At 44.8% G+C, this 25,231-nt stretch overlaps 1 protein-coding gene and 1 long non-coding RNA gene across 2 annotated transcripts in view; one reads left to right on the top strand and one right to left on the bottom strand.

Annotated features, from left to right (window-relative positions):
• Window positions 1-24,817, top strand: part of LOC138990928 (uncharacterized) — a 51,392-nt gene extending 26,575 nt beyond the window's left edge. Inside the window, exons 4-6 of the long non-coding RNA XR_011466961.1 lie at window positions 10,586-10,733; window positions 21,675-21,976; window positions 23,307-24,817. This is a non-coding gene — a long non-coding RNA (uncharacterized lncRNA). The remainder of the gene's footprint in view (window positions 1-10,585; window positions 10,734-21,674; window positions 21,977-23,306) is intronic.
• On the bottom strand, window positions 5,372-6,367 carry OR10V1 (olfactory receptor family 10 subfamily V member 1). The gene has a single exon (XM_005906438.2). It carries the CDS (start codon window positions 6,365-6,367, stop codon window positions 5,438-5,440), a length of 930 nt encoding a protein of 309 aa, XP_005906500.1. The 3' UTR covers window positions 5,372-5,437.
• Window positions 24,818-25,231: the final 414 nt, after the last annotated feature.

Here is a 25,231-nt window from a genome sequence, read left to right as displayed (position 1 = left end):
GCGAGTCACGTGTCCCTGGAGGAGCACCTTTGGGGACGTCCCAGGGACCAGCGAGTCACGTGTCCCTGGAGGAGCACCTTTGCGGACGTCCCAGGGACCAGCGAGTCACGTGTCCCTGGAGGAGCACCTTTGCGGACGTCCCAGGGACCAGCGAGTCACGTGTCCCTGGAGGAGCACCTTTGCGGACGTCCCAGGGACCAGCGAGTCCCGTGTCCCTGGAGGACAGAGGTCACCTAGAGGCATGGATACAGGACAGCGGGGCCCCCTGGGGCGGGTCGCATGGAGATGGGACCGCAGCAGGTATTGACTGAGCGGCTTTCTATCTCGTTGGACGACAATTCCCAAAGAGGAAGACTGCATTCCTCCTGGCCTATTCTAGATATTTGTCAATGACTTGGAGAAGGAAATGACATACAATTATAATTTTGGCCATGACATAAAATTCTGATGAATGAGATAAATCCTGAAGATCACTTTGTGAGTTTGGATCCCTCCAAACCCAATAAAAGCAAAATGTATCGTGTTAAATAAAAAGTTTTGCATGTACGTTAGTAAAATAAATTATGGTCAGGCAGCATTGAGAGTCGTATGAAAACTGTACTTGGGGACTTGCCTGGTGATCCAGTGGTCAAGACTCTGCTTCCATCCCTGGTCAGGGACATAAGATCCCACATGCCCGTGTGGCAGAGCCAATAAAAGAAAGAAACAAAGAAAACTATATTTGATTCATATTTATGAGACTAAAATGATCAAGATTAATTAATAAAAATACAGTTCACAGGTAAAAGTAAAAATTAATGGGTGAATTTAACTCAGATGACCATTGTATCTACTACTGTGGGCAAGAATCCCTTAGAAGAAGTGGAGTAGCCATCATGGTCAACAAAAGAGTCTGAAATGCAGTACTTGGGTGCAGTCTCAAAAATGACAGAATGATCTCTGTTCATTTCCAAGGCAAACCATTCAGTATCACAGTAATCCAAGCCTATGCCCCAACCAGTAATGCTGAAGAAGCTGAAGTAGAATGGTTCTATGAAGACCTACAAGACCTTGCTCCCTGGAAGAAAAATTATGACCAACCTAGGTGGCATATTAACAAGCAGAGATATTACTTTGCCAACAAAGGTCTGTCTAGTCAAGGCTATGGTTTTTCCAGTGGTCATGTATGGATGTGAGAGTTGGACTATAAAGAAAGCTGAGCATGGAAGAATTGATGCTTTTGAACTGTGGTGTTGGAGGAAATTCTTGAGAGTCCACTGGGCGGCAAGGAGATCCAACCACTCCATCCTAAAGGAGATCAGTTCTGGGTGCTCATTGGAGGGACTGATGCTGAGGCTGAAACTCCAATACTTTGGCCACCTGATGCGAAGAGCTGACTCACTGGAAAAGACCCTGGTGAGGAGCTACCCCACACCCGAGGTCAGGGGCAGTGGCCGAGAGGAGCAACCCCACGCCCAAGGAGCAGCGGCTGCATGGGGAGGGCCGAGAGGAACTACTCCACGTTCAAGGTCAGGAGGGGTGGCTGTGAGGAGATACCCCTCGTCCAAGGTAAGGAGCAGCATCTGCACTTTGCTGGAGCAGCCGTGAAGATATACCTCTCATCCAAGGTAAGAAAAACCCAAGTAAGATGGTAGGTGTTGTGAGAGGGCATCAGTGGGCAGACAGACTGAAACCATAATCACAGAAAACTAGCCAATCTGATCACACGGACCACAGCCTTGTCTAACTCAATGAAACTAAGCCATGCTGTGTGGGGCCACCCAAGACAGATGGGTCATGATGGAGAGATGTGACAGAATGTGGTCCACTGGAGAAGGGAATGGCAAACCACTTCAGTATCCTTGCCTTGAGAACCCCATGAACAATATGAAAAGGCAAAATGATAGGATACTGAAAGAGGAACTCCCCAGGTCGGTAGGTGCCCAATATGCTACTGGAGATCAGTGGGGAAATAACTCCAGAAAGAATGAAGGGATGGAGCCAAAGCAAAAAAAATACCCAGCTGTAGATGTGACTGGTGATAGAAGCAAGGTCCGATGCTGTAAAGAGCAATATTGCATAGGAACCTGGAATGTCAGGTCCATGAATCAGGGCAAATTGGAAGTGGTCAAACAAGAGATGGCAAGAGTGAATGTCGACATTCTAGGAATCAGCGAACTGAAATGGACCGGAATGGGTGAATTTAACTCAGATGACCATTATATCTACTACTGTGGGCAGGAATCCCTCAGAAGAAATGGAGTAGCCATCATAGTCAACAAAAGAGTCCGAAATGCAGTACTTGGATGCAATCTCAAAAACGACAGAATGATCTCTGTTCATTTCCAAGGCAAACCATTCAATATCACGGTAGTCTAAGTCTGTGCCCCAACCAGTAATGCTGAAGAAGCTGAAGTTGGATGGTTCTATGAAGACCTACAAGACCTAGAACTGACACCCAAAAAAGATGTCCTTTTCAGCATAGGGGACTCAAATGCAAAAGTAGGAAGTCAAAAAATACATAATAATTTGCCTGGAGTAACAGGTAGATTTGGCCTTGGAGTACAGAATGAAGCAAGGCAAAGACTAATAGAGTTTTGCCAAGAGAACACCCTGGTCATAGCAAACACCCTCTTCCAACAACACAAGAGAAGACTCTACACATGGACCTCACTAGATGGTCAACACCGAAATCAGATTGATTATATTCTTTGCAGCCAAAGATGGAGAAGCTCTATACAATCAGAAAAAACAAGACCAGGAGCTGACTGTGGCTCAGATCATGAACTCCTTATTGCCAAATTCAGACTGAAATTGAAGTAAGTAAGGAAAACCACTAGACCATTCAGGTATGACCTAAATCAAATCCCTTATGATTATACAGTGGAAGTGAAAAATAGATTTAAGGGCCTAGATCTGATAAACAGAGTGCCTGATGAACTATGGGTGGAGGTTCGTGACATTGTACAGGAGACAGGGATTAAGACCATCCCCATGGAAAAGAAATGCAAAAAAGCAAAATGGCTGTCTGAGGAAGCCTTACAAATAGCTGTGAAAAGAAGAGAAGCAAAAAGCAAAGGAGAAAAGGAAAGATATAAGCATCTGAATGCAGAGTTCCAAAGAATAGCACGGAGATAAAAAAGCCTTCCTCAGTGATCAATGCAAAGAAATAGAGGAAAACAACAGAATGGGAAAGACTAGAGATGTCTTCAAGAAAATTAGAGATACCAAGGGAACATTTCATGCAAAGATGGACTCGATAAAGGACAAAAATGGTATGGACCTAACAGAAGCAGAAGATATTAAGAAGAGGTGGCAAGAATACACAAAAGAACTGTACAAAAAAGAGCTTCTTGACCAAGATAATCATGATGGTGTGATCACTCACCTAGAGCCAGACATCCTGGAATGTGAACTCAAGTGGGCCTTAGAAAGCATCACTACAAACAAAGCTAGTGGAGGTGATGGAATTCCAGTTGAGCTATTTCAAATCCTGAAAGATGATGCTGTGCAAGTGCTGCACTCAATATGCCAGAAAATGTGGAAAACTCAGCAGTGGCCACAGGACTGGAAAAGGTCAGTTTTCATTCAAATCCCAAAGAAAGGCAATGCCAAAGAATCCTCAAACTACTGCACAATTGCACTCATCTCGCACGCTAGTAAAGTAATGCTCGAAATTCTCCAAGCCAGGCTTCAGCAATATGTGAACTGTGAACTTCCTGATGTTCAAGCTGGTTTTAGAAAAGGCAGAGGAACCAGAGATCAAATTGCCAACATCTGCTGGATCATCAAAAAAGCAAGAAAGTTCCAGAAAAACATCTATTTCTGCTTTATTGACTATGCCAAAGCCTTTAACCATGTGGATCACAATAAACTGTGGAAAATTCTGGAAGAGATGGGAAAAACAGACCACCTGACCTGCCTCTTGAGAAACCTGTATACAGGTCAGGAAGCAACAGTTAGAACTGGACATGGAACAACAGACTGGTTCCAAATAGGAAAAGGAGTATGTCAAGGCTGTATATTGGCACCCTGCTTATTTAACTTATATGCAGAGTACATCATGGGAAACGCTGGGCTGGAGGAAGCACAGGCTGGAATCAAGATTGTCGAGAGAAATATCAATAACCTCAGATATGCAGATGACACCACCCTTATGGCAGAAAGTGAAGAAGAACTAAAAAGCCTCTTGATGAAAGTGAAGGAGAAGAGTGAAAAAGTTGGCTTAAAGCTCAACATTCAGAAAACGAAGATCATGGCATCCGGTCCCATCACTTCATGGGAAATAGATGGGGAAACAGTGGAAACAGTGTCAGACTTTATTTTTCTGGGCTCCAAAATCACTACAGATGGTGACTGCAGCCATGAAATTAAAAGACGCTTACTCCTTGGAAGGAAAGTTATGACCAACCTAGATAGCATACTCAAAAGCAGAGACATTACCAACAAAGGTTCCTCTAGTCAAGGCTATGGTTTTTCCTGTGGTCATGTATGGATATGAGAGTTGGACTGTGAAGAAGGCTGAGTGCCGAAGAATTGATGCTTTTGAACTGTGGTGTTGGAGAAGACTCTTGAGAGTCCCTTGGACTGCAAGGAGATCCAACCAGTCCATTCTAAAGGAGATCAGTCCTGGGTATTCATTGGAAGGACTGATATTGTAGCTGAAACTCCAGTACTTTGGCCACCTCATGCGAAGAGTTGACTCATTGGAAAAAACCCTAATGTTGGGAAGGATTGCGGGCAGGAGGAGAAGGGGACGACAGAGGATGAGATGGCTGGATGGCATCACCGACTCAATGGACATGAGTTTGGGTAAACTCTGGGAGTTGGTGATGGACAGGGAGGCCTGGCGTGCTGTGGTTAATGAGGTTACAAAGAGTCAGACACGACTGAGCAACGGAACTGAACTGAACTGATGACCTTTGAAGGAACAGGTGCAATCTTCTAGTTCAGCTTTGTCTTCTCAGATATAAGGAAACTGAAGTCTAGAGGCTTAGAGAGACTTGTACAAGGTAACACATACTCCTACTGGCAGAGCGAGAGTAGAACAAGGAGAGCATGACTGTGTGAAGACAGCTTAGTCTAGATTTCTGAATACTTGTGTTCTCATCCTGGTATATATTCTGGTAGCCACTTTAGTTTTCTCTTCTAAAGTAAAGAAGACAATGATACTTATGATGGGCTAAGTGAGAGAACCCACATAAAGTACCTCATACCCAGTGGATGTCCAATAAATAAATGTTGCTACTCCTCCATCCACGCCCAGGACACTGTGCTGCCCTGTGTGATAAAGCTGTATTTCAGTTGGTAGCATCCACAGCCTCTAGTGCTCCTAGAATACCATGTCTCTGTTGAGTACACTCTTGGCTCCTGCAGACCATCCGGGCATAATTATTAACAGCGTCCCATTTCATTCTTAGAAGTGTCCTGATTTAAATAAGTCACAGAACCACCCGACCTAGAGCCTGCGTAATGCCCTCCTGAGGGCATTTTTCAATTCTTTGTTCCTCATACTATAGATTAAGGGGTTTAAGATGGGAGTGATGAAGGTGTAGACCACTGACACCACCCGGCCCGTCTCAGGAGAGTAGCTGGACCTGGGGGACAAATATATGAAGCTGGTGCAGCCGTAGTGCAGGAGGACCACCGAGAGGTGAGCGGAGCACGTGGAGCAGGCCCGGCGGCGCCCTTCCGTGGACCGGATCCGTAAGACGGTCACCACGATGAAGACGTAGGAGACGAAGATCATCGAGAGGGGAATGCTTAGGACGGTGAAGCTGATGGCGTACAGAGCGGTCTGGTGAACGTGCGTGTCCGCGCAAGCCAGGCGCATGACAGCAGGCATGTCGCAGAAGAAGTGGTAGATTTCACTATTGTTGCAGAACGGGAGGCGGAAGATTAAAACTGTCAGCGGTAGTGACAGCAAGAACCCTAGTATCAGGGACCCCACCATCAGCTCCACACACAAGGGCCAGCTCATGAGGAGGGTGTACCCTAAAGGGTAACGGATCGCCATCAACCGGTCGTAAGCCATGACCGCGAGCAGGACGCAATCAGCCCCTCCCAGGAAGACGAAGAAAAACATCTGGGTACCACATCCAGTGATAGAAATGGGGGTTCTGCCCATTGAAAGAAGGTTTGCCAAGGCCAGGGGGGCGATGCAAGATGTATAGAGGATTTCCAGAGCTGCCAGGTTAGCCAGGAAAAAGTACATGGGGGTGTGGAGGGAATGATTGATCTGAACAATAAGGGCTATGAGGGCATTTCCACCCAGGCTGGTCAGGTACATCGCCAGGAAGGCCACAAAAATCAGCGCCTGGACCTTAGGGTCGGCTGAGAATGGACGAAAGAAGAATTGCACCTTTGCGGTTTTATTGATTTCTTCCATGGGTACCACATTGGACCTACGAAAAGGGAAGATGACAGGAGTCTCTAGGGATCTCTTTTAAGCTTTTTGCTTTCTGTTGGAGTATAGCTGATTAACAGTATTCCGATAGTTCAGGTGAACAGTGAAGGGACTCAACACACATAAACGTGTATCCGTTCTCCCCCAAACGCCCCTCCCCGCCAGGCGTCCACATATCACTGCGCGGAGCTCCTTGTGCTGGTCAGTAGGTCCCCGCCAAAGTCCCTGACCATGTCTTCCCCCCATTCTAGATGTCTCTTTTAACATGATGCTTTCCCAACTCCTCCATGCACAGAGGTACTTCGGCAGCTTTCCTTTTACAGCGGAGCATGTGACATTACAATTTATGGTTTGGCCCTCTCTCAGCTTTCTCCCTTTTCCTTCCTGCCCTGAAGACTGAGAACTCCTGGGTGCTGGGGGTTCTGACGACCTTTACTTTAACTCCCGTCTCCAGCACAGTACCTGGCAGAGAATATTTCTCAAGCAAGAAGTATTTCTGAACAAACGAATGGATAAAGTCAATTTAAAGTTCAAATTTACAAAACAGATAAAGTTGGGTATCAGTTCATCATGGGAAACTTGAAATAAAAAGTTTTAGGAACATATAAGTAGATACGTGTCAAAGTTTAAAGAAAACCGGGCATTGTGATGCTGTATCAGAAGCTCCATAGGTTACATGCATATACGATGGATACTGTGCATAAAACAGGTACCTAATGAGAACCCAGCATAGCACAGGGAACTCTGCTTAATGCTCTGTGGGGCCTGAATGGAAAGGAAGCCCAGAAAAGAGGCAATATATGTATATGAATAGCTGCTGTACTCTTCCGTACGGTCGAAGCTAACACAACACTGTACAGCAACTATACGCCAGAAAAAATTAAAAAAACAAACAAACTCTGTAATTTAGTTTAAAACCTGGAGACTTTATTGATTTGTTTTGCTTCCTCTCCTTTATCCAATAATATCAGTATTTATTTGTCCCTAAACACTGATACTGTCCTTCAGAATTTCTCATCTCTAAAGACTAATATCATATGATATAACTTATGTGCAGAATCTAAAATAATGATGCAAATGAGCTTATTTACAAAACAGAAACAGACTCACAGAGAACACACCAGGGGGTGGAGGGGTAGACTGGAACTTTGGGATTGACATGTGCTGTGCTCAGTCACTCAGTCGTGTCTGACTCTTTGTGACCCCATGGACTGCAGCCCGCCAGGCTCCTCTGTCCATGAGATTCTCCAGGCAAGGACACTGGAGTGGGTTGCCATACCCTCCTCCAGGGGATCTTCCCGACCCTGGGATAGAACCAGGTCTCCCACATTGCAGGTGATTTCTTTACAGTCTGAGCCACCAGGGAAGCCCAAGAATACTGGAGTGGGTAGCCTATCCCTTCTCCAGGGGATCTCTGGACCCAGGAATTGAACTGGGGTCTCCTGCATTGCAGGCGGATTCTTTACCAGCTGAGCTACCAGGGAAGCCCAGGACTGACACGTACACCCTGCTATATTTAAAATCGATAGCCAGCAAGTACCTGCTCTATCACACAGGGAACCCTGCTCTGTAACAACCTACATGGGAAAAGAATTTGAAAAGGAATAGATGGATATGTATAACTGAGTCGTTTTTGCTGTACCTGAAACTAACACAACACTGTTAATCAACTCTAAAATAGAAATTAAGGACTTCCCTGGTCGTCCAGTGGTTAAGAATACACCTGCCGGTGCAGAGAACGTGGGTTTGATCTCTGGTCTGGGAAGACTGCGCATGCTGCAGGCCACAACTACGGTCCTGCGTCCCGCTGAGCTCGTGTGCTGCAGCAGAGAAGCCGCCGCAACGAGGAGCAGCCCAGCTCACAGCAACCGGAGAAAGCCTGCGAGCAGCAGGGAAGGCCCAGGGCAGCCGAAAAGAAACAAACACTTAAGCAGTTAAAAGATTTCGCTTACCCTTTGCTTGGTGCCTTCCCGCTGCCCCAGCAGTTCTATCCGCTGTTACCTTCCGTTGGCCTTCCTTGTAACCTTCCATTTCTCTTCTTTTCTCTCTATAGTTCATCTTGCTCTCCATGATCATATAATTCACCTGCTTAAGAGTTTTTAATGCCTTCCTGTTTGTTAAATGACAGCTTTCACACCCCTCTGCTGGTTATTCAGTCTCTCCTGGGTCTGGCTTTCCCGGCTAACCCCACTGAGGACGGCCCTCGGTCATCCCTGCTCCGCACCATGTGGTACTCATCGGCCTCTTATCTATCTTTCATCTTTCCGCTTCATGTGATTCTGTTCTCTTTCTAGCAAGAAAACTTCTCCCTTTTGCCTAATGCAGATCCTGCCCACTTTTAAAATTCTAGGTTATGTTCTTCTTTTGCGAAGCCTTTCTGGAACACTCCAGTTTAAATCTCTCTCCTTTCTCCAAAATTCTTTGTCACTCATAGTGTTATGATTTTAGGGTTAATATACAGTCTTTACTGTATCTGTATGTTCTGTTCCAAATTGTATTCGAGGTTCCTGGAGGACAAGGGCTCTGTCTTCTGACAAATGATCATTTATTCCAAGGTAAGTCCAGACAAAGTGAGAGTGTTGAGCACGTGCTTGGGTTGGCTTACTTCATCCATCCCAGTGGCCCCCAACCATTCTGGCACCAGGGACCTGTGTCTTGGAAGACAGTTTTCCATGGGCCGGCATTGGGGGAGATGGTTTTGGGATGATTTAAGCACATTACATGTATTGTGCGCTTTATTTCTATTATTATTACATCATCTCCACTTCACATCATCAGACATCAGGTCCCAGAGCTTGGGGACACCTGCATTAAACCACTTTAGTAAGCGTGTACTATTATCTCCCCAATCTACAGATGAAGACATATAGGATTAAAAGGTTAAAAAGTGCTTTGCAGTCGCGTAAGTTAGCAGTAGGAAAGCTAGCATTTGCCAGTCTGTTCATTGACTTTTGTGCTTAATCTTTGTCTGTACTACACTGCCTTCCCCTGTGCTTCATGTCTCTGAAGTGGTGGCTTGGGCGGTCAAGCATCAGCCTGCAATGCAGGAGGCTTGGGTTTGGTCCCTGGGTCGGGAAGATCCCCTGGAGTAGGCAATGGCAACCCACTCCACTATTCTTGCCTGGAGATTTCAATGGACAGAGGAGCCTGGAGGGCTGCAGCCCATGGGGTTGTGAAGAGTCAGATCCCACCGAGCGACTAACACTTCCAGCACTTCCAAGTGGCTTTGTTATTTGATTATAGTTCAGCCATAGGTAGAACTCTAGATGGTCTATTGGGAAAAGAGCACCTAAGATCTGAGACCAAAAATGTTGGATTACAGTGTTTCTGGACTAGAGAGGCATGATTTTAGCCTGGACCGTGGTTTACCTGCATGGCCTGATTGACCTTAATGTTTTACCTGTTAGCACAAATTTGGGCTCACCTGAAGAAAAAAGTAAAATCTTGATTTGAGAGTTCTGACTGTGGGGTAAACAGGGAAGGGGGAATGATGTTCTCTCACTCAGAGGCTGAAAGCCTGCTTGGGGCAGAGGTTTCTGTGCCTCCTGGAGAGACTCATACCAGCTGGAGGATTTCCACATCAGACGTACCCAAACAAAAATATATTTGTCCTTATTCTTGAATAAGTGTTATTCTTGAATAACGCTGTTTATATGTCATTATAAATGAGTTTTATATATGAATTTATGGATGCATAAATGGCATTCATAAAATTAATTCATAAAATGAAATATACATTTTATGTTGTTCAGTCACGAAGTCATGTCCGACTCTTTGCAACCCCATGGACTGCAAATTTTAAATATGTCTGCAAATCTGAGAAAATTATGTGTCTGAAGACACTATTTACTTTCTAAAAGAGACTCCAAGAGTATTTTCTGGCAGCAGCATCTGGAAAGATGAGTCAAAATTATGTCCCTTTTCTGTTAATACCTTGAGTCATATGGAATTCGCTTCTGAAAGTTGATAATGGTGGCATATAGGCAATCTCACAGAATAGTTTTCAACGTAATACTTTCACAAGCACACTCTTGAGTAAATCAAATGAACTGTTCAGACCAACAGCATTCAACAAAAGGTATTGTTCTCCTATTGCATAATGCTAGATAATATTTACTGGGTCCTGTATACCACGCTAATCATTGTACATCCTCTCACTTAAGTGGCCCTTCAGTCCTTTATTGTCTGTATTTTTTTCAGATGAAGACATTCAGGCTTAAAGGCTTTAACCAACTTGCCCAGCTAGCAAATGGGAAAGGAACAATTCCTCGTTCAGGCTGAAGCAAATCTCAGCTTCCGTCACGAAAATAAAGTACACAGAGCAGCACGCTGTGCGTAAGGCCGACTGGTAGGTGTCCCAGAGAGTCAAGTCCCTTCGTCCGAATTGTCCTTCATCAACAAACTTTTTCTCCTTGGAGTGAGTGCCACAAACCTTTCTCAGATCCTTACCAAGTCAGTGCTCAGAACCCTAATTTATAATCTCCCTCTTTTCTTTTTGCTCTTTCTTTTCACCCTCTCTCACCAACTACTCACTAAATCAATATTCATATTCATAAATTTTTAAAAAATTAATTTTATTGGAAATAGTTGCTTTCCAGTGTTAGTTTCTGCTGTACAGCAAAGGGAATCGGCCATGCACACACACACATCCTCTTTTCTGGACTTCCTTCCCATTCAGGTCTTCACAGGGACCAAGCGGAGTTCCCTGTGCTGGATGTTTTCATTCGTTATCTATTTTAGTAAATAGTAAAAACATTTATTAAGACCCTCCACTATGTCAGGCATAGCTCTAGTTTCTCGGAGAAGAGGGAAGAGGGTGGAGAATTATTCAGTGTGTCTACACTCACAGAGCTCAAAATCGAATGAGAGATACAGTAATAAAAAGAATACAAGTCAAGTTCAGCTAGTGAAGTCGCTCAGTCGTGTCCGACTCTTCGCGACCCCACGGACTGCAGCCCACCAAGCTCCTCTGTCCATTGGATTTTCCAGGCAATAGTACTGGAGTGGATTGCCATTTCTTTCTCCAGGGGATCTTCCTGACCCAGGAATCAAACCCGGGTCTCCCGCATTGTAGACAGACACTTTGCCGTCTGAGCCACCAGGGTGTCGTAAAAGGCCAGTGTGTGAGGAAAACTCAGGCACATGTCTTTCTATCCAATAATGCTTTTTGAAAAGTTCATGTAATTAGAATTATTTTTTTAATGTATATGGGGGATTCTTTTCTTTTTTTAAAAAATTTATTTTTTAACTGGAGGATAATTGCTTTATAGAATTTTGTTGTTTTCTGTCAAACCTCAACATGAATCAGCCATAGGTATACACATATGGGGGATTCTTAATGAGAAGGAACCTTCTAGCTATTCCTCTTATAACAGAAGCAGACATTTTCTAATTCTTTGACTTCTATAAGTTTGGTGTTTGTGATGATGGATTTTTTTAAACCAGAGAAATCCTTGAAAGGACCGACATCTCTGTATTTCAAGGTTAGGATAGTGTTGGACTCAATCTAATCTAGGGGCTTCCCTGGTGGCTTAGTGGTAAAGAATCCACCTGCCAGTGCAGAAGACACAGATTTGATCCCTGGGTCAGGAAGATCCCCTGGAGAAGGAAATGGCAACCCATTCCAGTATTCTTGCCTGGGAAATTCCATGGACAAGGGAGCCTGGTGGGCTACAGTCCACGGGCTCAGAAAGGATTCAGACATGACTGAGCGACTGAAACAGCAGTCTGATCTGGATCACGATCCCTTGACCATATTGGACAGAGCCTCCTTCTTGCCATTCGCCATTCTGAAAAGCATGGATTTCACTGCATGTGTTCTGGAACTCCCCTTCAACTGTCTAGTATAGAACACTGGTTCTGAGTCAAAACTGAACTTTGTTTCTGGGAAAATTTCCATACTTAGCTTCTGTTCCTGGACAATGTCCACCATGAGGCTTGTCCTGGTTACAAGTTAGAGTTTTCCCCAAGCTTCTAAAACTGGAGTCCAGAAGAAGATTCTTACCTTTTAATGTAGTCATGTGGATTACAAGTCATTGCAGATTTACGTGGATTCTTTGCTAAACGCTGAGGATGCCAGCGTTCTGTCTTCAAAGGATCCCCAGGCTGGTTTGCTGATCACTTATAGATTCAAGCATATCGCTATGTTAAAGCACTTCTCAAACTAGATCTGATTCAACTCTGGGACTGAGAGAACGTTTCATCCTGCCTCTTCTTTCTGTATAAGGCAAACCTGGCTTTACTTATCATATCTTTGAAGCCTGGAACTAACCTCTGAAGTTCCCGTGATGTTTAGACTCAAAATTATCATCAAATAATGACATTCATAATAACAAAGCTGACTGAAGGGACACTCTTGGTCCCCAGAGATGACTTGGGAAGGTCTGCCTGGGAAGCATAAAGCTACAAGATTAAATTCAGTGTTCCTAATATTTAAAATTGCATCAGGAATATTCCATTGGTACATCTTCCCTAAGGATTATTTTATCAGTCACTTGATGAATTCAATGATGAGGTCAGTTGGGGAAAAGAAAAATGATTATTTTCACTGATTTACCTTGAAATCATATTCAAAAAAGGAAATGTCCACATGGAGCATTATTCATGGCTCTTTTCCATATTCTGCAACATCCCATTCTCTCTCTGTTTTATGATTTTATTTATTACCTTGACTGTGCTAGGTCTTCGCTGCTGTGCGGGCTTTTCTCTGGCTGCAACAGCAGGGGCTACTCTCCTGTTGCAGAGCACAGGCTCCAGGGTTCTGGGGTCGGTAGCTGTGACATGTGGTCTCAGTAGTCGTGGCTCCCAGGCTCTAGGACACAGGCTCAACAGTTGTGCACGAGCTTAGCCGCTCTGCGGTGTGTGGGATCTTCCTAGATCAGGCGCTGAACCCTGGTCTCCTGCACTGGCAGGTGGATTCTTTACCACTGAGCCACCGGGGAAGCCCTCCCCTTCTCTCTTTGTTCCTGGGAAATTCATTCCTCCTGACTTTCCTCTCGTATCTTTGATATTTCTTCTTAGTTCAGTTCAGTTCAGTTCAGTGGCTCAGTCGTGTCCGACTCTCTGTGACCCCATGGACTGCAACACACCAGGCCTCCCTGTCCATTACCAACTTCCGGACTTTACTCAAACTCGTGTCCATTGAGTCAGTGATGCCATCCAACCATCTCATCGCCTGTCATCCCCTTCTCCTGCCTTCAATCTTTCCCAGCATCAGGGTCTTTTCCAAGGAGTCAGTTCTTCACATCAGGTGGCCAAAGTATTGGAGTTTCAGCTTCAGCATCAGTCCTTCCAATAAATATTCAGGACTGATTTCCTTTAGGATCGACTGCTTTGCTTTAGGATTCATTTCTTAATCCATATTGCTGGTTTTCCCACTTTCCCTAACTCCCACTCAAGCTGGGTCTTTGTCTCGGTTCCTCTTTTCTGTTTACATTTTTTGGGGATAAGTAATCCAGTTTAGTTGTTTGACTTTAAATACAAACAACAGGTTGATAACGCTGAAATGCGCCATTCCCAGCCCTTGGACAGCACGGAGGCCATCCTAAAGGAAATTAACTCTGAATATTCTTACTCCTTGGAAGGAAAGTTATGACCAACCTAGATAGTATATTGAAAAGCAGAGATATTACTTTGCCAACAAAGGTCTGTCTAGTCAAGGCTATGGTTTTTCCAGTGGTCATGTATGGATGTGAGAGTTGGACTGGGAAGAAAGCTGAGCACTGAAGAATCGATGCTTTTGAACTGTGGTGTTGGAGAAGACTCTTGAGAGTCCCTTGGACTGCAAGGAGATCCAACCAGTCCATTCTGAAGGAGATCAGCCCTGGGTGTTCATTGGAAGGACTGATGCTAAAGCTGAAACTCCAGTACTTTGGCCACCGCATGCGAAGAGTTGACTCACTGGAAAGACCCTGATACTGGGAGGGATTGGGGGCAGGAGGAGAAGGGGACGACAGAGGATGAGATGGCTGGATGGCATCACCAACTCGATGGACATGAGTTTGAGTGAACTCTGGGAGTTGGTGATGGACAGGGAGGCCTGGCGTGCTGTGATTCATGGGGTCGCAAAGAATCGGACACGACTGAGCGACTGAACTGAACTGAACTAATTGACTGGAAGGACTGATGCTGAAGCTGAAGCTCCAATCCTTTGGCCACCTGATGCAAAGAGCTGACACATTTGAAAAGACCCTGCTGCTGGGAAAGATTGAAGGCAGGAGGAGAAGGGGACGACAGAGGATGAGCTGGTTGGATGACCTGGCATCACCGACTCAATGGACATGAGTTTGAGCAAACTCTGGTAGATGGTGAAGGACAGGGAAGCCTGGAGTGCAGCAGTTCATGGGGTCACAAAGAGTCCACACAACCTAGCAACTGAACAACAACAACTCTGTCCCTGAACTAGGGATGAGTATATCCACCATCTGTCAATGACAGATTGATTTTGCCAGCTTGCCTTCTGCGTCTGCAGAGCCTGAGCCCTGTGCTGCTGCGGCTGCTGACCTTCCACACACCATGAAGGGAGGTCAGGGTGGAGAGTGAGGCCCTCTGCTCCGGGAGACTGGTGGAACAGGTCTCTAGACAGTTGCATGTTTTCAGGAACTGATTTTATGATCCTAGTCCTTGCTTCTCCTCATATCTAGGAAAGCACTAAATCCTTTCATGGTGACGTCAGCTCCTCAAGACCAGCAGAAAACCTTTTGTAAAATAAGCACTTGGTTGAACTCCCCCTACACCAAGAGCATATTTATTGACTTTCTCCCACTACCTCTGTGGAGCAGTTTCTCGGCTCTCTGAGGTGCTGTCTCCCAGGCTGCAGTCCTCATTTTCCCCCAAATAAAACTTTACTCCCAACTCTCACGTTGTGCCTCTTTTTGCAGTTGACATGTCTAACACCTCTAATTTGATCCTAATATCTTACATTGTGCTTCCTGGTGGCTCAGCTGGTAAAGAATCCGCCTGCAATGTGGGAGACCTGGGTTCGATCCCTGGGTCAGGAAGATCCCCTGGAGAAGGGAATGGCAACCCACTCCAGTATCTTGCCTGGACAGTTCCATGGACAGAGGAGCCTGCAGGCTACAGTACATGGGGTCAAAAAGAGTTGGACATGACTGAGCAACCAACGGTCTTATATTTAGCATATCAAAACCAGAACTTTTCACCCACCATCTGCTCAGGTGTTATGCATTGAACCATTCAAATCCTGACAGTAGTCTCTCAATATTATTTGTTGACCTTGATGAAACTAACATTTCATTCAATTTCTTGTAAAACATCTGAAGAGATGGTTTTCTTTCAGTGTCCCTTGGAGAAATGAAGGATCATTAAAAAAATTTTTTTTAATTTCATTCATGAAATTACAGAATTATTGTAGAAGGGATTTTAAGAAGTCATGTAGTGATTATCATCTTGGATCCCATATCTCAAAGGGCCTTCAAGATTATTAATGGAGTTTTCAAGTTTTCAATTTCAAAAGCACTCACATGCATCAAACATTTTCTTGGGATAATTTTATGCATGTATTGTTATTAGTGTTACTGCTGCTCTTTGTTTTCGGTTGTTTTGTTACTTGGGGATTGGAGACAATATGCAAGAACGGTTAAAAGACTAAATCTGATTCAGGCACCTTGCATGCTAAGCTGTTTCGGTTGTTCTGACTCTTTGTGACCCCATGGAATGTAGCCCACCAGCTTCTTCTGTCCATGGGATTTCCCAGGCTAGAATACTGCATGGGTTTCCATGCACTCCTCCAGGGGATCTTCCCGACCCGGGGATCAAATCTGAGTCTCTCGTGTTTCTAGCGTCGGCAGGCAGGGTCCTTATCACTAGTGCGCCTGGGAAGCCCGAGCTCGGATGCTGACCCTGGCCAAGCCCCTGACCACGTGTCCTTGGGTAAGTTAACTACACTTTCTGAGCCTTGGCTGCCTCCCTGGTGGCTCAGTGGTAAAGAATCTGCCCGCCACTGCAGGAGATGTGGGTTCGATCCCTGGATCAGGAAGATCCCCTGGAGAAGGGAATGGCAACCCATTCCAGTATTCTGGCCTGGAGAATCCCATGGACAGAGGAGCCTGGAGGGATACAGTCCGTGGGGTCACAGAGAGTCAGACACGACTGGGTGACTAAGAATGGATGCATGCAAGCAACTCTTCATTAGCTCTAAAATGATTATTGTGGGGTTTATGGAGAAAACACTGTAAAATTTGTATACTGCAGAGAATGTTGAGAGCTACAGATTTTATTCAAGCTTACTTCCTAAACAGATGTTCATTCTGAATATGTACTTTTCAGCTTCGTTGAGGTATAATTGGTGATGTTACAATTGCAAAGGAGATCCAACCAGTCCATTCTGAAGGAGATCAGCCCTGGGATTTCTTTGGAGGGAATGATGCTGAAGCTGAAACTGCAGTACTTTGGCCACCTCACGTGAAGAGTTGACTCATTGGAAAGGACTCTCATGATGGGAGGGATTGGGGGCAGGAGGAGAAGGGGACGACAGAGGATGAGATGGCTGGATGGCATCACCGACTCAATGGACTTGAGTCTGGGTGAACTCCGGGAGTTGGTGATGGACAGGGAGGCCTGATGTGCTGCGGTTCATGGGTTCACAAAGAGTTGGACACGACTGAGCGACTGAACTGAACCGAACTGAAAGTGTACAATGTGATTTTTTATACATTAGGAAATGATTACCATGGTCAAGCTAATTAATATATCCCTCACTTCATATGGTTTTTTGTATGTGTGTTAAGAACACTTAATACCTCTTTGCTTAGGAAATTTCAAGTATACAGCGCGTTTTGGTAACTTCAGTCACCGTGTTGTACGTCAGAGCTCTGGAACTTTCTCATCTTATAATGCAGCTTGTGCGCTCTGGCCACCCCGTCCTCTCCGCTCCGTAGCACTTGGTAGCCAGCCTTCTACTCTTTGTTTCCATGGGTTCAACGACTGTTTTAGATTCCACATGTAAGTGTAAACACAAACCATTTGTTTTTCTGTGTCTAGCTTATCTCACTTAACGTAATCCCTTCCAGGTTCATCTATGTTGTCTCAAATGGGAGATTATCATTCTTTATTAGGCTGATTAATATTGCATTTTTTATGTATATGTACATATATATGTGTATACACACACACTGCTGCTGCTGCTAAGTCGCTTCAGCCGTGTCCGACTCTGTGCAACCCCATGGACTGCAGCCTACCAGGCTCCCCCGTCCCTGGGATTCTCCAGGCAAGAGTACTGGAGTGGGGTGCTATTGCCTTCTCCATACACACACACACACATGCATATATATATCTCTATACACTTTTTAGTCCATTCATCCTTCAATAGACATTTGGCTTGATTCCATGTCTCAGATACTCCAAATAATGCTGCCATGAAGACGGGAATGCAGATGTCTCTTTGAGACGCTGATTTCACTTCCTTTGGCTTCTCCCAAGGGGTGGGACTGCTTGATTCCGCTGCGACAGGGTGGTTCTATTTTTAATTGTTCGCAGAGCCTCTGTGCTCTTTTCCGTAGTGGCAGCACCACGTAACTGTATAAGACCTCCCTTTCCCCCACACCTTCGCCAAGACTTGCTATCTTTTGAGTTTGGGATAATAGTCATTCTAACAGGAGTCAGCTGATACCTCACTGTGGTTTTTATTTGCACTTTCTTGATGGATAGTTGCATTGAACATGTTTTTATACACTTTTTGGTCATTTGTGTGTCTTCTTTGGAGAAATGTTTATTTGGGGTTCTGCCCGTTTTAAAATTGGGTTGTTTGTGGAGTTTTTGCTTTTGTGTTGTATGCATTCTTTACATATTTTGGATGTTATCCCATTATCGCATTTATGGTTTGCAAACATCTTCCCTCACTCTTCAGGTTGCTTTTCAGTTTCTTGATTGTTTCCTTTGCTGTGCAGAAACTTTAGCTTGATGTAGTCCTAGTTGTTTATTTTTGCTTTTCTTGTTCATGCTTTTGGTGTCACCATGGAAAAAGTCATCGCCAAGATCGGTATCATGCAGTCTCCCTCTGTGTTCTCTTCCAGGAATTGTATGGTTTCAGGTCTTATGTCTATGTTCTTAACAGATTTTGTGCTGATTTTTGTGTGTGGTGTAAGATGAAGACCCAGTTTCATTTTTTCATGAAAAATGTAAGATATACAATTTTCCTCATACTGTTTGTTGGAGACTGTCCTTTCTCCACTGTGTGTTCTTGGGGCCTCTGTTGAAAGTTGTTGGCTGTATATGTGCGTTTATTTCTAGGCTTTCTACCTGTTCAGTTGGTCAGTGTGTCTGTTTTTGTGCCAACACCAATACTATTTAAATTACTGTAGCTTTGTATATAATTAAAAATCAGGAAGTGTGCTCCCTCTGGTTTTGTTCTTATTACTCATTGCTTTTGCTCTGGAGTCTTTTGTGGTTCCTTCCATTCGAATTCTAGGATAGATTTTTCTACTTCTGTGGAAAATGCCATCGGAATCTTGATAGGAATTGCATGACTCTGTAGATAATTTCGAGTATCATGGACGTTTTGAAAGTATTAATTCTTTCAATCCATGCACATGGGTTGCCATTTCATTTATTTGCGTCATCTTCAGCTTCTTTCATCAGTGTTCAAACTGATGATTTTCCATGCACGTGTCTTTTACCTTCTCCTTTAGGTTTACTCTTAAGCATTTTATTCTTTTTGCTGCTATTAGAAATGGGATTATGTTCTTAATTCCCTTTTCAGATAGTTTTTGCTAGGGTATAGAAATGCAGCTTATTTTTGTATATTGTATTCTGCAACTTTGCCGAGTTTTCCTATGGATTCTCTGGGTATTTTTGTGGAGTCTTTGGAGTTTTCTATGTCATATAAAATCATGCCATCCACAGAGATAATTTTGTTTTTCTGACTTGGATAGCCTCTATTTCTTTTTCTTACCTAACTTCTCTGGCTAGAAGTTCTAGTATTTTCTTGACTAGAAGTAGTGGATTTGTGTTCAAAGATGCCTAAAAATTATTTGATATATTTCAGCAGAGGTTCTTTATAAAAGCTCTGAATAAAATACAAATAGAAATAAACCGTTTGAATATACTGTAATTTTCAGTAATTCTGTAAGCATTTATTGAGTACTTATGCTGTGCCAGGAACTTGCAGTACACTGGTGAGCAAGACCGAGAGCACTTCTGTCTTTGTGCTTGTATTGGTGAGTGCGTTCTGTGATGTAAGGGCTTCCTTGGTGGCTCAGTCAGTAAAGAATCCACTTGCAATTCAGGAGACCTGGGTTCGATCCCCGTCAAGAAGATCCCCTGGGGAGGGCATGGCAACACACTCCAGTATTCTTGCCTGGAGAATCCCATGGACAGAGGAGCCTGGTGGGCTACAGTCCATGGGGTCACAAAGAGTTGGGCAAGACTTAGCGACTAAACCACCATAGGCACTTTTCTGGCTACTTCACATGTATCACTTAATATTCACAATTAGCTTGATGAAGGAGGCAATACTATTAACCTCATTTTTCAGTTAAAGAAACTGAGGGCCAAGATATTGAGTAACTCACCCAAGGTCACACAATCAAGGAATGGCCCCCAAATTCAAACCTGTGCTCCCCCACTCTAAAGCAGGAATCAGAGACCTTCCTGGCAGTCCAGTGGTTAAGTTCTGCCTTGCAAGGCAGGAGACACCACTTTGATTCCTGGTCTGGGAGCTGAGATCCCACATGGCGTGGAGCAACAAGCCCGTGCACTGCGACAAAAGATCCTGCATGATGTACAATGAAGGTCCCACGTGCCGCAGCCAAGGCTCAGTGCAGCCAGGTTGTAATAAATAAGTAAATATTCTTAACAGTTCATAGCGCAGGTATCAGCAAACTACAGCCTACAGGCCCCATCTGCAGGCTGCTTAGTTTTGTAAATCATGTTTACTGGAACACAGCCACACTTACTCATTTCTCTATTGCCTGTGGCTGCTTTTGTGTTACAACAGCAAAGATGAGCAATTGCGACAGAGACTGTGTGGCCCCTAAAGCCCCAAAATATATATCCTCTAGGACTTTACAGAAAACATTTGGTGGTCCCTGTTGCAGACCTTAATTCTCCATCGTGCACTGACTCTTCATGTTAAAAGACTGTTAAACTCTCACAGAAGGCATCATTTTAAATGGTGGACAAGCAAACCAGGTTCATAAAATATCAGGTGCTAGAAAGGACACCCACTGTTACAATGATTATTCAAGGCATGGCAGAGGTTCTAAATAATGCATTAAGACGAGAAAATAAAATAGTTGGCCTCGATGATATGATTTTACACCTTGAAAAGATTAAATCTTCATTTTACATTAAAACTATTAAAATGGATTTTTCTTCAGTGTGGCTGCGTTGCCACGTTGTGTTAAGTTCTGCTGTGCAGAGAAGTGAACCAGCCTCACGCGCATATACCCCTTCCCATCCACACGCATATACCCCTTCCCCTCGGACTTCCTTCCCATCCACGGCATATACCCCTTCCCCTCGGACTTCCTTCCCATCCACACGCATATACCCCTTCCCCTCGGACTTCCTTCCCATCCACGGCATATACCCCTTCCCCTCGGACCTCCTTCCCATCCGGGTCGCCGCAGGGCATTGAGCAGAGGTCCCTGTGCTCTGCAGAAGGTTCTCATTAGTTGTCTCCTTTATACGCAGGACCGACAGTGTGTGTGCGTGCTGGTCCCGGTCTCCCAGCTGTATCCCCCTCTTTGGTATCCATACGCTTGTTCTCTACATCTACGTCTCTATTTCTGCTTTGCAAATAGGGTCATCTATACTATTCTGGATTCCACATATATGAATTAATCTGTGATATTTATTTTTCTGACTTACTTCACTCCGCATGATACTCTCTAGGTCCATCCATGTCTCTACAAACGACCCAATTTCATTCTTTTTCATGGCAGAGTAATATTCCACTGTATATATGTACCACATCTTCTTTATCCATTCCTCTGTTGATAGACATTGAGGTTGCTTCCATGTCCCAGCTGTTGGAACCCTGCTGTGGTGAGCATTGGGGTGCATGTATCTTTTGTGGTTTTCTCTGGGTCTATGCCCAGGAGTGGGATTGTTGGGTCATATGGTATAGAACATAACAATAATCTTGCATCGGCATGTTTTAACTTCTGTGTTTCAGGACTCTGTTTAACAATCATTTGCATAGAAAGGTCATCCTCTACTCCCTTAGCTAAAGTTGCCCCCTCCAACCCCCATTCCTGTGCTTTATTTTTCACTTATCATCACCTCAATTCATTTACTTTCTAATTTGCCGTCCGTTCTTTCTCACTAGGTTGTAAGCTTCCTCAAGCCTAGGACTTGTCTGTCTTGTTTGCCACTGTTTCCACTCGCTACCTCAGTGTCAGGAGCGCATCGCGGTACTCAGTACAGAGACGTGAGATGACCTTTGGCGCGATTCCTGTGAAAGAAGAGCTGACACAGTTGACTCCAGGGTCTAGCGTCCCTCAGGAGACTCCGGCAGTTCTTCTCTCTGGTCCCCAGTTGATAAGTCACGTTTCCCAAGCTCTCAGGGCAAGAAACGCTTAAAGATCCCACTGCTAACTAAGCCTCCTGAAGATTTTCAACAAGCCTGAGGTAAGGTTTGGCTTTTGTTTGGGAAAAAGCCTCTTTGATGATGGGTTCCCTCCAGCCCATGGGGTCACAAAGGGTCAGACACGACTGAGCAACAAAGACTTTCACTTTCTTTTCTTTTTTCTTATTATGTTTTAAGGTTAGACAATTAAATGTACCACGAATTTATAGAAAACAGGCAAAGTTCCTCACTTCTCCTCACAGCACGTTTATAACTACTGACGGGCTCTTAAGGGCTTCCCAGCTGGTGCTGGTTGTAAAGAACCAGCCTGCCAATACAGGAGACATAAGAGGCGTGGGTTCGATCCCTGAGTCAGGAAGATCCCCTGGAGAAGGAGACAGCAACTCACTCCGGTATTCTCGTCTGGGAAATCCCAGGGACAGAGCCGCCTGGTGGGCTACAAGTCCATGGGGTTGCAAAGAGTCAGACACGACCGAGCGACTAACAATGACAACAAATTGGCTCTCGAGCCTTTGGTCTGGTTACAAAGATGTTTCACACTGCGTGTGTGTGCTGGGTAGAGGGTTCAGCCTTCTTTGCTTATTTTTTAAAATATTTTATTTTATTAAAAATTATTAACTTTTTGGCCACACCGGGTCTTCGCTGGTGCTCTCAGGTGTGCTCTGGTTGCGGTGAGCGGGGCTGGCTGCTCTCTAGCTGTGGCCCAGGGTCTTCTCATGGGCTCTGAAGTGTGCGAGCTTCAGCAGCTGCAGCCCGTGGGCCCTAGAGCCCCGAAGTCGTTGGGGTGCACAGGCTTAGTTGCCCTGTGGCACGTGGGATCTTCCTGGACCAGGTGCAGAACCCGTGTCCCCTGGCTTGGCTGGAAGACTCTTAACCACTGGACCACGAGGGGGTCTTTCTTAGCTTATTTTTCAGCTGACTTACCTCTATTCACGCTTTCCACCTGTCATCGTTTCTTGATTCTTTTCCTAGTGAAGGCGTTTTAAGGCATTGAGTTCATACACCACGTGATTTAATGATTCTTGAACAATTAGAGGATTTTGTTCCCTGTGGGTGGCACGATTTGCTTCTTTCTTTTAGGTACAGAAATACTAGTACTAGAAATAGCTTTATATGAATATCTTTTCCGTTCCTTTGACTTGCTTCTTTAGAGTTAATTCCCAGCAGTAGAAAGATTAAGAGCCTATTTTTTTAGTGTAGTCATCTTTATTATAGTTCATGAATAATTAGAAGCAGACATGGATTTCTTTATTAATTCACCTAGACTCTGGTGAGCGTCTGCTTTCCATGTGTTAGAAAATTCACTGCTGACTTGAGAATGGTGGACAGGCCAGTGTCTTCGCGTCATCATGACAGATTCGCATCTCATAGGAAACCTGAAGGGGTCTCTGGGCTACCCAGATCACCTATGCCATCGTAACAGACACGTCTACCCTCAAGTGTCCTCTGGAATTCCTTACACCTCTCCCTGGTGGTCCGGTGGAAAAGAATCTGCCAATGCGGGAGATGTGGGTTCGCGCCCTGGTCCGAGGAGATCTCACCTGCTGCGGAGCAACCAAGGCCGTGGGCCGCGGCTACCGCGGCTGCGGTCTAGAGCCTGGGAGCGACAGCTGCTGAAGCCGAACGCCCTGGAGCCGCTGCTGCATGACCAGAGGGCACGGGGCGCAGCCGGGCCTCTCGACTCGGGAGAAGCAGAAGCGCGCGGAGCAACCGAGACCCGGCACAGCCAGGAGTAAATACAGAAGCGAGCAAGCGAATAAGTAAAGCTTAAGATAGATGTTCAGTTGGCACCCGGGCAACAGAACATTCTATTACTCTGCTGGTTTTTAAGGTACAGTTCCAGGGTTAAATGTTGCGCCCGAACAATATTTTCAAATCGTCCAAAAGTAGTGTATTCCTTTACCGAATCAAATAAAGGACCCCAAAGCATTGTGTTAACCACAGGAACGATTTGCTGCGTTCCGTCTACGGGAGACAGTGCGCCTAAGCACGTAAAGCATCGTGTGAACCGCAAAGACGGTGGGTGAGGCTCCTCTTCTCTCCCCGAATCAAGTTATTTGGAACCCCAAGCACAGGCAGGACGGGAGTCTTTCCCGAAAAAGCTTCAATTTTTTAAAAAAAAGTTTTCCAAACAGGAGATAATGCACTGTCTCCTATAGATGGAATATAGCAAATCAGTGCCGGGAGCCGGCATATTGCATATTGAGGGCAGCACTTTTCGGGATCTGGAATAGCTCAACTGGAATTCTATCACTGCCGGGAGCCAGTGTGAGGAACCCCGCCCATGACAAAGGTCATGAGGAAGGAGGCTCGGCATACGCAAAGGCGGATCGAGCTTCAGGAGTCCCCCTGGAAATTCTCGAGCATCTACCCCCAAAACCAGAGTCTGCCTACTTTCTGCTTTGTGCTCTCACCTATACCTCTGACTTTACGGGGGGCTGTCCCCCACTACCTCTCTGAAAAAAGAGTTAGCTTACAGCTCCAGTTAATAATTCCTGGGTGTGACAGTGTTTAACCTACAAACTCCTTTGGAAGTCCTCTAGCCTGCCTGAATAGGTTTTTCTGGCCACATGTGATTGTTCAGAGCCTCCCAACTGTGAGAGGCAGGAGATGTTCTAAACTGTCTAAACACAGATTCCTTTGAGCAGTTAAAAGATTGATTAGAAATTGTATTGGTGAAGGGATTTTCACTTGTTGGGCCAATGTTTGCTGCTAAGTTTCCATATCCCTTACCTGCTGTGTCCCTGGCAGTGTATTGATTAATATAATTGGTGTAAGTAGTAGCTTTAATGTTTGTAACCTGGGACCCTTGAGTTAATTCTTTTTCTTGTTATAGTTCACCACACCTTTGCGCTGTAGGAATGCAACTTTATCTAATGCTTTTGGAGGGTGGCTCCTGACCAATCACCTTTAGAGAAAAATAAGTTTTCTGAAGAAAAGGTCTTAAAATGTTAACAGGCCTCCGGGCCAGAAGATGATGCAAATCACCTAAGCTTTTGCATATGATAAGTCTGCAGGAAGAAAGCCTGGCTTGCTGCCTGACTCTACCCCTTCCCCCATTATCCTCTATGCATAACTTAAGGTATAAAAACTACTTTGGAAAATAAAGTGCGGGCCTTGTTTACCGAAACTTGGTCTCACCATGTCGTTCTTTCTCTTACCTTCTGGCTGAATTATTCAGCCTCTTTTCTACACTGAATTTCCTCACTGAGCTATCCTTATTTCAGCCTCTTTTCTCCACTGAATTTCCTCACTGAGCTATCCTCATTTTATTACTCTTAATATCCTTAATTAAC

Source organism: Bos mutus, chromosome 15, assembly GCF_027580195.1.
Source record: "Bos mutus isolate GX-2022 chromosome 15, NWIPB_WYAK_1.1, whole genome shotgun sequence".
NCBI lineage: Eukaryota > Metazoa > Chordata > Mammalia > Artiodactyla > Bovidae > Bos > Bos mutus.
The sequence above is the reverse complement of the archived record's forward strand: the minus strand, read 5'-3'. Positions and strand labels throughout refer to the sequence as shown.